Source organism: Bufo bufo, chromosome 10, assembly GCF_905171765.1.
Source record: "Bufo bufo chromosome 10, aBufBuf1.1, whole genome shotgun sequence".
Classification (NCBI taxonomy): domain Eukaryota; kingdom Metazoa; phylum Chordata; class Amphibia; order Anura; family Bufonidae; genus Bufo; species Bufo bufo.
In genome coordinates this window covers 99,987,348-99,999,806 of record NC_053398.1, presented here as the reverse complement: position 1 = coordinate 99,999,806, position 12,459 = coordinate 99,987,348, and the positions used below count along the sequence as shown (strand labels likewise).

Here is a 12,459-nt window from a genome sequence, read left to right as displayed (position 1 = left end):
ATACCACCCACGGCCTGAAATGCTGATTTGATTTAGATTTCTCTTTTGTTAACTCACTTTGCATTTTAATAAAAAATAAACTATTAACACCGATCTATACAAGTGTATTACTGTACAGCGGCGGCGGCATGAAGCGCACGGCGTCATAGCAACCAATGACGCCGTGCGCTCGTGCACTCAGCAGGACGGCAGCATGGGTTTTCACGGACCGAGGTCCACGTATATGTGCATGAGGCCTAACTTATCTTCCTGAGAACAAAAGGATCAGGCATGTTAAAATTCAGCATGCTCAATGCTTCTCTTCCCCAACATGTGCTTTCAGGAGAGAGTTGGGAGACTTCCATTCACTTTAGATTGTTGGAAGATCCCTATGAAATCCATGAATTTCACTGACATATATCTAATGTGTATGGCCAACTCTACTGATGACCCATCTTCAGGTTAGGCCATCAATATCTGATCAAGTCTCACACCCCGCAACCCCGCCGCTCAGGCGCCAGAACTATGCAGATCTGTTCACTGTGCAGTGGATGATGCTGGTTATAGTAGTTCTGCTCCCATTCTCTTCAGTGGTAGCAGTGCTGCAGTAACCAGCTCCGTCCACTACACAGTAGAGGGAGCTGTTTAGTTCCAGCATCTATTTCCAGCACTGGAGCTACTACTAAACAACTGATCAGTGGGGGTGCAGGGGTCGGACCCCCAGCAGTCAGATATTGATGGGCTAATCCTCAAGACAGACCATCAATATGAAACTAATGGACAAACCCCTTTTATGTCTAGAGTTTATATCAGTAGACACTGACCTAGGATCGTTTAACATCTGTGGTAAAGGAATCGCAGGATCCGGCCTAGCCTGATATTGCCGTTCACTGCTGGAGCCTATTGACTATAATGGGATCTGGCAGGGATACAGTCAGTTTCCGGCATGAGGGCCGGGTTTTGCATGCACTGATTTTGGTCCGGCTGAAAACCCGGTTCTCATGCCAGAAACCAGACAAATCCCTGCCAGATCCCATTATAGTCAATGGGGTCTGGCGTTGCATGGCCCTATCCAGCAATCCAGTAGCCTAATATACTTTGTGGGAAAAGTCCAGTGTGTCAATCTAAACTATGATGTCCGGAGACAGGAAAGTATTCTCAGAGTGAACTCCCCATCGCATAGCGAAGGCGTTTTTGACTGCAGAGACTGTGTTGGTAGCTCAGGGGTTAAACAATACATGTCTTCCTGCAGGGCTGCGTAATGGTTTAGCCCGCAGGGGTGTTTATGTGCACAGTTACTGCTGCTGGTTTACATGTGGTGCTGGTCACTCCCCCTGCCCCCTCCTGTGGCCATTCTAAGGTGGTTGTGCAGCGTGCCGGTCTGTTCGTGACGCCAATTTTATTATGCAGCGCGCCAGTCCATAGGAGTGTTTCAGTATTTGGTTTAAGGATTACTGGTTACCTTTCTCATTAGCAATTTTTTGTTGTGCACTTAACACATGAATAGTCTGTTGTATCACCTTTTTGGAAGCAGGTGTGGCGGTAGTCATAGATTTGTGCAAAGCTTCAAGCATATCAGTATAACAGTTCCTAAGGACGTTCATTCCTAGGACTACCGGAGGGTTGTTGTCTTCCCTGACCTGCACAACAATGATACCTTGTTGGGGTAGTGTAGTTCCTCCCACTAGGAGAGTTAGCTCCCAGTAACCATGCACTGGCACGGGTTTGCCGTTGCTGGCTATAAGACTCAGCCAGGATTCTGGTGGTTGTGTCAACTGGTTCTGGTCCCACTATTTCTCAAATGCAGTCTGTTTAATAGTTGTGACTTGAGACCCGGTGTCCAATAAGGCAACAAAGGGAATCCCATTTATTCGGAGAACCACTTCTGGACGGGATCCTACATATCTGGGCATCCAGCGGGGATCTTCTGGACCTACTGGTTTACCTCCCGAAGGGCGGTCTTTGGCCTCGAGGGTTGCCCTTTTAACTGCCAGCACATAATTTCTGTATGACCTGGCTTGTGACAGTATGTGCAAGCGAGTCGCCTTCGAGCACTGAAACGGTCAGGAGGGCGTCCACCAGAATTTCTGGGATACGTCTCTTCATAATCAGGAGGGAAAAGCTTCCTTGATAATGGTGTCTCATCCTCCAGCACTAAGGGTTTTTCCAACTGTTCTAGTTTTTGACATACTTTCTCCAGACTTTTGGTCAGGAAGTTGACTTGCTCTGTCAAGGCGGCAACTGCATCAGGAACCGGAGCTTGGGTTTCTTGACTGACTATAGAATAACAATTTGGAGATGCAACTGGCTTATCTGTAGATATTTCAGCAGACCTAGTAGGCTCTGATTGTGGGTTTTTTCCCCAGAATACTGATGACTAACTCTTTGAAGTCTAGGAAAGTAGAACTTGGGTGCTGAGCAGCTAACATCCTTAACTGACTCTTTAAGGCTTCTGTACTAACACCTTCAATGAATTGTTCTTTAAGTGTCTTATCTTGGTTTTCTGCCTCAAGGGGATCTGAATGTACAACAGCACTGAGGGCTTCCTGCAATGATAATGCAAAGTCTGTGAGTGAGTCACCAAATTGCTGTTTCTTGCTAAAGAACCTCATCTTGACCTCTGACACAGTCTTGGGTTCAAAAGTGGTGTAGAGTCATTCAAATATCTGCTCCAGCATTTTCCTCTCTGAGCTTGCCCAGGATTTCACTTCTCTGAGGCCAGCTCCTTCCAATTGCGCAATAAGAATTTCAATTTGTTGCTCTTCTGACACAGGGTATACAGCAAGAATTTTTTCTTTAAAGTCTCTTAAAGTGTGAGCTTCCCCAGAGTATCGTGGGAACCAGGGTGCCCCAAAGTAGTAAGGCATTGTTAAAGGCATCATACTCGGTGCTGCAGCGGCTGGTGACGCCTTAGGACCGGTTGCGGCTATTGCAGGGGACCTGTTGAGGTCAGGCTGCACATTATCTTCCTATACCGACATAGTAACGGCAGGTGCTCAATAAAATGTAGGTTAAACACGGCTTTACACACTTGTAAGGTTGCGTTGCTATGGGCCACCTTTATTTTGTGGGTGTATGGCCCTGCGATTTCACCAGTTTTAACAGTGTGATTTTAAAGTAGACAACTGGCACAACACATTTATGCACTTTTCAAGTAGTTTGAACAGTTCTTTAGCCCAATAAAACGGTCAAACAAATGGGGCTCATTCACATAAGGCACAAAGGATTTATAATCCTGTTCGTGACGCCAGTTTTATTATGCAGCGTGCCGATCCACAGAGGAGAACGCGTGAGGTTCACGGTGGGCCGACAGTCGCAACAGTTCATCGGTACTCACGGCTAGCAGATGCCTCCCTGGGCCGGGCTGCAGTGAAGGGGAGAACAGCACCAAATTCTCCGGGGCACACTGTATTACAGGGGACACCGGCCAGGTGGTGATCGAGGTGCCCTTGATGGTGGATGGATTTTCTGGGTGCTTGTGCGGCTGGGCCCCTGAATTAGGTAATGTCGTGACTCCAGCACCTTGGTGGTGCAAAATTATGAGAGTAGTTGTAGTATGGAGATGGAAGAAGGAGACAGGGTTCGAATCCAACTAAGAACTTTACTGTAAACAGAGTCTTGACAGCAATTTACATCCAGATATAAACAGTCTCTTATGACTATGGAGGTTGGATGTGGTAAATCCAGGTAACAGGCTGTATATGTGGCTATATCTCAGGCTATAGTAGGAGATTGTGTACTCACTGGTAGTTCGTCCTGAATCTGGTCCTTTTTCTCCAGCTTATTAATGGTGAGGCTGCCGGAAGCTAATAAATCCTTCACCTGGAATCTAAAGTTCCTTACAGCCTGGTAAAATGGCTATTGTCCTTTGTAACTTTATCCACTCCTTCTCATTTGAGCTGACTTCTATTTACTCAGCTAGAAACTTCTCTCTCACCCCTACAACTCCTACTCCTACCCTCCCAACTAGGCCTGAACTGAGCTATATATATATACTGTGGTGCTATCCCCATCTAGTGGTGGAATATGTGTAGTTCACCTATCAGCCTGTTAACAAGGATTTCACATAAGGGTGCAATACAGCATGATATAACATATAATAGAACAACTTTGCAGTACCCACGTACACGAGTGGGACACTGCAGTTACTCCTGCCCCTCCCCTAGAGTTAATAAATAGGAGGGCTTAACTCATTTCTGCCTCTTTTTACTGGCACCTTCACCAGGAATTTTCCCTACTGTAGGTATGGCCGATGAGAGGGCTGTTTGTGCTGACATTTCAGCAGGCTTCAAGCGGAAGGACCTGGGTTGCTGGCTGGGTTGCAGGAGCCCCCTTCTGCTCCACCAGCTTCTTCATCTGTTGGTGGCCGGCGAACCCGCCCACCCTGTCGCCTGAGCCCTAGTCTCCCCTCTTCCTCCATCCCTAATGTATCCCGTTCTAAGAAGCGGCCGCGCGTTCTGTGGCCCTGCCCCCCGCTCCTGCCTCATATGCTCCCGCTCCTCCGCACTCTGCTGTACTCAGGCCGGGCACCAAGTATCCCCCTGCCCTCACACAATTGGCATACCGCACTTGGAGCCCCGCAAAACACTTTATGCGAAAGAGGAGAATTAATGAACATAAAGAAGTGGAATTAGAACTAATACTAATAAAATAACATTCTAATAAAAGTCCAAATCCTGAATCCTTGGAATGGAGGCTTTCCACTCTTACCATTAAATGAGACGGCAGGTGGTCCGGAAGGTTTTTCTCCACGCTGGGAGGGATGTCATAAATCTCTTGGGTTTGTTCTCTGCTGACAGGACCCTTTACGGCCATCGGAGGAATGTCGTACACCTGCGCAAGACCAAAAGATAGTTCACCCCAATGCTGTAGAGCACCTAAGGATCCCTAAAGCAAATGTCACATTTATCAAATTTCCCACTGGAAGGGCTACGTGGTTTGATGTAAGTTATGTGAGGCCTCGTTCACATTTCCGTGTCTGTATGACGTTCATGGAAGATCTGTCCATGTGTCATCTGGGAAGATGTCCTTGGAGGATCAGTGTTTGGTCCATGTGTTCCTTTTTTGCCCTCCATGTGTCATCCGTATTCTACAGGCACTGCTGGGCTGAAAATAAATTTTTAGAGCATCTCCTACCAAGGGACCGTGAAACACTAACCGGACCCATCTGTGTTGTGTCAGTGATTTTTCACAGACCTATAGACTTCAATGGGTGTGTTTGGTCCACAATAGTGAAATTTTCCGTGATTTTTCCAGTAAACCCCACTGATGTGTGAACAAACACATTACAATCAATGGGTGCGTGTGCTGTCCATGGAAAATGCGGATAGCTTTTGTCCGAAAAAAAAAGGAAATGCGAACGAGGCCTGAGTCTGGTCAAAATGAGAAAACCTGTAGATGTGGGTTATTCATGGAACTACCACTATGTATTTTCATTACGTTTCCGTTCCGTTTTTTTTTTTTTTTTGCAGACCGTATATAGAACCATTCAATTCAATGGGTCCGCAAAGAAAACGGAAGGTACTCCGTGTGCATTCCTTTTCCCTATGTCTGTATATTCGTTCTGCCAAAAAATAGAACGTGTCCTATTATTGTCCGCATCACGGACAAGGGTAGGACTGTTCTATCAGGGGCCAGCTGTTCCGTTCTGCAAAATACGGAATGCACATGGATGTCATCCGTATTTTTTGCGGATCCGTTTTTTGCTGACCGCAAAATACATACGGTCGTGTGCAAGAGGCCTTAGAAAAAGATTATCATTTCCAATACAATGCCATCCTGGCATAACATGTAATTCAGAAGTACACATATATTGGTTCACAAACTATTTCATCTCGTAGGAGTAAAGTCTTCTCGTTTCGACAATAATATTACAAACCTCTGGACTGTAGTTATTCACTAGACACCTGGTGGGGACATCGTAGATCTCCTGTGGTCCGGCAGGAAGGAGATGTCGAGGAATGTCATACTCGTCCTGTTGTTCGGGCTTGGGTGACTCATATACATAGACTTGTCCTTTTCTGGTCGGAAGAACCACCTGGGGAAAGAAGATCACATCAAAGTTATATAACCTCATAGGTCAAGGGTCTCAAAATGACCTACGGAATATTAATGCCTTGGAAATAAACTCTTCCCTCGGGTGTTACAAGAGCCTCAGCACAATGATTTCTAGTTTGATAACCTGTTCATGATCCTATGTGTCGTAGTTGGGGGGCGGCTACCAGGCCCCCCAGTGGAATAGGGATATAAACACCTCTAACAAACCTTTTCTCCTGTAGGAACCAGGAACCGGACATGTTGAAATTCAACATTGTTTACCCCAAATACAGTTGTCAGGCTGCTGTCATACACCATCGTTAGACCGGGGGCAGATCCTTCTAAAATCAGAGGGACATTTCTTTAATGTGTACGGTTAGTTTAAATTCCATGTTATATTTCTTTATCAAATTCTTTCATAGGCAATAATGTGCCAGCTCAAAGACGAATGTGTATGCGAGGGTGATAACTAACAGCTAAGGTGATGGTGGACATGAATTCTGCAATATCACTGCTACCACTAGATGGAGACAAATTACAAGACAGAGTGAAAATCCCAACTACTTAATGGCTGCTGCAGGTTTATAAGTCAGTCTGATTCTCTGCCAGGATGCTTTGCAGCCCATATTGCTCAGTCACAGTAGTGTTTACTCCTAAGGCTGGATTCACACAAGCAGAATACAGATGTACAGTATCCTCCTTTTTACTCCCCAGGGTTACAGCCTTACCGTGGGTTTAGCTGAGATCCCTATGATGCTGAGAACACGGGGGATCTCTGTGCTTTTGTGACTCCAACCTTAAAGGAGTTGTCCTACAAAAAATATAATGCATTTTTCAAACCAGCACCTGGATCTGAATTCTTTTGAAATTGCATGTAAGTTAAAATGTATTATAGCCACTGAGTTATTCACTGAAATCTGTCTGTATGGCGCCACCTGCTGTTTATTCTTTTTCTAATTTCTCTGTTATGCTGTCTGAGATGGAAGCACATGCTCAGTTCCATCCGTCAACTGCCACTAGCTGTAGTAGAAAGCACACACCCCCTGAGAAAGGACACACCCCTGAGAAAGGACACACCCCTGAGAAAGGACACACCCCCTGAGAAAGGACACACCCCCTGAGAAAGGACACACCCCCTGAGAAAGGACACACCCCTGAGCTGGATAGGTCACCCGTATCTGATCGGTGGGGATCTGACGCACCGGGACCCCCGCCAATCAGCTGTTTGAGGAGTCTGCAACACTCCTGAAGCTTCATGAAGCTTACCCTAGGCCAGTGATGTCACGTTTATCAGTCACGTGGCCTGGGGATGAGCTATGAGATCAAGCCGCTATACAATGTACGTGCTTGGTACGTGTCCACTGGAATGCTAGATCCTCCTCAAACAGCTGATCAACGAGGGTCCCAGGAGTCGGACCCCCACCGATCAGGTGCTGATGACCTATCTGGAGAATAGGTCATCAGTATAAAACAGCCAGAAAACCCCTTTAAGCCCTAAAACACCAGCTACTTTATCGTTAAATGCCTCACTATTTAGGCATTGCATGGCGGTATTATTTGAACATTAGACAGCAGTTTTATTGGGGACATTGAGTGACAGTATTGTGTGGGAAATATATGGCAGTGATAGTATTTGGGTACTATATGGTAGTAGTAATCTTTAAAGGGAATATTCACTCCCCGGGGCCTTTTGGACAGAATCCTCTGCAGGTGTTATACTTGGGGCTCATGCACACGACAGTATGTATTTTGCTGTCCGCAAAAAAAGGATCTGCAAAAATGCGGAACGAAAGTACGGGGCTGATGCACACAACCGTATTTTCTTTCCGTGTCCGTTCAGGTTTTTTTGCGGACTGTATGCAGAACCATTCATTTCAATGGGTCCACAAAAAAAACAGAAGTTACTCAGTGTGCATTCCGTTTCCGTATGTCCATTCCGCAAAAAATAGAGCATGTCCTATTATTGTCCACATTACGGACAAGGATAGTATCTATCTATTAGGGGCCAGCTGTTCCGCAAAATACAGAATGTACACCGACGTCTTCCGTATTTTTTGCGGATACGTGTTTTGCGGACCGCAAAATACATACGGTGAGGTGCATGACCCCTTACCTGATCCCTGCCTATGGGTTCCAGCTCCTTCTCCGCCCCCGTTGGGTCTCCCTGAATCAACATCTGGTTTGAACAACCCCCTTAAATACTGTGTGGAGGTATAATTTGGGCATCGTACGACGGCAATATTTGGGCACTGAATGGCAGTATTGTTTGCAGTATTATTTGAATTTTATGGACAGTATTCAGGTATCTGGGCATTTTTCTGAAACTGCAAGAAATGCGAGCACGGTCCGTCTAAGGCTACTTTCACATCCGTCATGGATCTGCACAAACGCATCCGTTCAGATAATACAACCGTCTGCATCCGTTCAGAACGGATCCGTTTGTATTATCGTTAACATAGCCCTGACGGATCCGTCTTGAACACCATTGAAAGTCAATGGAGGACGGATCCGCTTTCTATTGTGCAAGATTGTGTCAGTGAAAACTGATCCGTCCCCGTTGACTTACATTGTATCCGTTTGGCAAACAGACACCAAAACGCCAGTGTGAAAGTAGCCTTTTACTTGCAACCTCAAATCCACTAAAAGTTCACCGTTTCAGATCATTGGTGTAGATTGTATATAGATTGTAAGCTCCTTTGGTTTGGGGGTGAGATGAAGATTCCGTAAACTAGGTAACTACAGTAACTAGCACCAATGAATCCAATCTTTTCTCATTACGAAGCGAAGGCGTCCTCTCGCTTCATCTGTGTTTACGTCTACGCGCACCACGCAGAATTACATGTTCTCGGTTCAAAGGGAAGAATGCCTTTTATTTCAGTCATGAGCTTATTCTGGGAGAATGGCCTAGTGGTCAAATTACCTTAAAAAGGCAGCGCGGCGGCCGCTCGCTTTCTAGCAATTCTAAACAAAGCTTTTCTACCCTGTTATTGGAAGGGCATCATAAAATATTTATAGCAGGAGCGTAAAAAGGATCACGGGGGAGGGGGACACAGACGAAGGGCAGCCTTACCCCGAACTAGGGTCTGTAGACTTCAGCAATGTGCGCTGATGCTCTCCGCTCCCCGGTATTAGCAGGAGGCACAGGAATCCTGTGAATCGCTTTGTCAGGTGGACATTTCTATTATAGAACTTGTCTTTATTAGGTTACCAGAAAAAGGCAAAGTGCATTGCTAAAGAGCCTGCGATTCCCACCAGCCGCACTCAGGTTACCATGGCAAAGCCATCTAATTACACTGAAAGCCATAGGCACCGCAGTCATCCATACCAAAGGTTACACGGGCCAGGCCGCCTGGAAACACATTTCACGTAGATCTCACAAGATTATACAAACACATTATTTCGTATGTGTACAAGATATATTACAGCTTTAGGGCTCATGCACACGACCGCTTGATGTTTTGCGCTCCACAAAACACGGATACCGGCAGTGTGCATACCGCATTTTGTGGAACGGAACGCCAGGCCCCTAATAGAACAGTACTCTCCTTATCCGTAATGCGGACAAGAATAGGACGTGGTCTATTTTTTTGTGGGGCCGCGGACAGGACTTACGGATACGGACAGCAAATGGTGTGCTGTCCGCATCTTTTGCGGCCCCTTTGAAACTAATGGGTCCGCATCTGATCTGCAAAGAAATGCGGCTCAGATATGGACTGAAAATACAGTTGTGTGAATGCTCCTTTACATTGAAACATATTCTCCATCTTGTTAACTATTATTTTTAACAGCAGTTCCCTAATGTAGTGTTAATACCAGAATATCTAGTATAGGTCATCAGTAGGTGATCGACGGGGGTCCGACTCCCGTAACCCAGGGGTGCACCACCAATGAGGCCAGGTGAGGCGATAGCCTCAGGCGGCAAGACCTAGAGACAATTGGGGGCAGTGGCAGGGCTGTGGGAATATCTTTCTATATTCAACTATATCACAGTATGTCTTAAAGATTAGGGCTGGAGGGGATGGGCACCGTTTCAATTTTTGCCTCAGGCAGCAGAAAGGCTAAGTGCACCCCTGCCGATCAGCTGTTTGAAGAGGCTGTGGCGCCAACATACCAAGCACAGCCCCGTCCCCGGTACAGTGACCGTGCTTGCTACTGCAGCTCAGGCACATTCACTGATTTGCGCCTAGGCCGCGTGACCGATGAAAGTGACATCACATGGCCTAGGAAGAGGATGCGGTGCTTACCGAGGCGCTGCAGCCTTTTCAAAGAGCTGATCATGATGGGGGGACCCTCACCAATCAGATATTGATGGCCTATGCTGAGGACCCAGAAAACCTCTTTGACACAGGCTATTTTACAACAGCCTCCATAAACAGGAACCTGTGGTGTGCCAATGGGTTTGCAGGTAAGTGGCTGGAAATTGGAGACCCACTACAGTCCAAGAAAGTAAAGGGTGTGTGTGTGGGGGGGGGGGGGGTAGTTGGTCTCTGCTCAGGTTGATAGAGCATAGAGAATGGGGTTGTAGGTAATTTCCATCAGTTTTATGTAATACTTAATGGATCTCGTAGCATCACTGCAGGAGAGATGAGCACCAGCCCGCTGCTTCCCCTGATGATAACGAAGGCTCCATGGTGCATTGAGTCATGGGAAAATGTCAGCAAACAAGGAAAAGCAAGAATTCATGCATAGTCCAAATCCATGAGATGGCCACAAGCTGCCTGTGACTTTATCCTGCATAAGTAATTACTGGGGACAAACAAATGTCGCACTGGGGGTGAAGATACCTTTAGAGTTCTCCTTACATGACTTTGGTTGGATCATTTCCCAAGACTAGAAATTTCAGGGCTACAAACATTATAGGTTCTTCAAGGTACTAATAATCAAATGTTAAGGTACAAACCTTACGCACCCTTTCGCTGATGCTATTTGGCAACATTATTCATGTTATAGCTCGCCCAACAAGATGTCACACATATCATTAGAAGATGGCGCCAATCCCAGGTACAACATGGATCCAACATTCCTTCATAGGACACTTCTATGTTACCATCCAGCCTTACTATCCAAACCTTCATTATGGCGCTTATACCGTGATCTATAGTAAAGCCTATGAGAGAAAAATCCTATGGTAGCCTACGGGCGCAACACCTGAAAAGGCCACTTCTTTCTAGAAATTTGGAGGGGGAGGAGAGGTCCAAGTAGCTAGACCTCTATCAATACCTGATATTTCACGATATGTTGACCTCAATTTCAATACATTCGATTTTTTTTCTAAAAATGTGCCACCAGCTCATGTGTCATGTTGTTTTTTCCAGTTGACATCATAAAATGAAAGACATTTCCCTGGAGAGTCCTGTTGCTGGTGTCCACACCCTCCACACCCGGCATTTTATTCTGGATATAACTTTACACTGAACACCATGCCAGCTGTTTTATACATACACAGAATCCTTTATTAAGCCATCTACTGAGGAAGCCATGATATATTACTAGGGACATGTGGCAATTTAAAGGGATGAAACAGGTGTCTCAGGGTTCTTGCCCATTATCAGTATGGAGCAGGGTACTGGTTGGCTGGATGAAATGCCAACATCAAAACAGCTGGTTTTGCAGGTATAATATGATTTGCATATTTTGTCTATGGGGCAATGCCAGAAAACACCATTGTGTCTCCTCAACATAAACAGTACCCCCCCTCCCCAAGCTGCATTTACGACATTAAGCCAACCAATCTGTGCTGAACCCCAAAACGGATGGGGCCAGATTTATCAATTGATTACACCAGTTTTCTGGCTAGAAAAAGTTGCAAACTGTGTGCTTGAGACTTTTTCAACGCCACTTTGCGTAAGTGGCATTTCTCTACCTCGCCACCTTCCTGAAAAGGGGGCATGGTGAAGGCATGTCTGCGGACCTCACCACATTTATCATCTTCTACACCAGATTTCTGACATAGAAGAACACGAAAAACTATGCCAACCAGGGGCTCGTCATGAATTAGGCACAACATCCAGCAGCTTGCCTGGTTATCATAGCCTGGCGCATGCCACGGGCTATAATAAATCTCCCCCATGGTTTCCTCTGCTTTGGATGGTATTCTTGAATTTGCATATATTTTATAGCATCATTTTGTCATATGAATTATCTATTAGGAAGAGATGAAAATCTGCGATTTAAGATCAGCTGAAGAGTCATGTTTGGTTATATGAATCTACATGGGCAGATGAACAAATTCAACCATGTTTAACCAGGAAAGTGACCTGATTTCTCAGGGCAGGAAGTTGTCCCATCGCGGTTGGCAATGACGCTAATAAAACAGGAAGTTCCAGAGATTAGAGACATCAATAAAACAGCAGCAGAGCGCTCGGCTCCGACTCCGTGATATGATGTAATTACATTTCCTGACAAGGAAGACATGTTGATACATTATAGCTACCAAATTTAATC

The 12,459-nt window shown here is 45.8% G+C and overlaps 1 protein-coding gene across 1 annotated transcript in view; it reads right to left on the bottom strand.

The window, feature by feature from the left end:
- Window positions 1-12,459, bottom strand: part of BCAR1 (BCAR1 scaffold protein, Cas family member) — a 138,104-nt gene that overhangs the window by 19,818 nt on the left and 105,827 nt on the right. The window contains exons 3-4 of the mRNA XM_040409274.1: window positions 5,858-6,016; window positions 4,690-4,812 (exon numbers count right to left, since the gene is read on the bottom strand). Of these exons, the coding sequence (XP_040265208.1) occupies window positions 4,690-4,812; window positions 5,858-6,016 (282 nt within the window). The remainder of the gene's footprint in view (window positions 1-4,689; window positions 4,813-5,857; window positions 6,017-12,459) is intronic.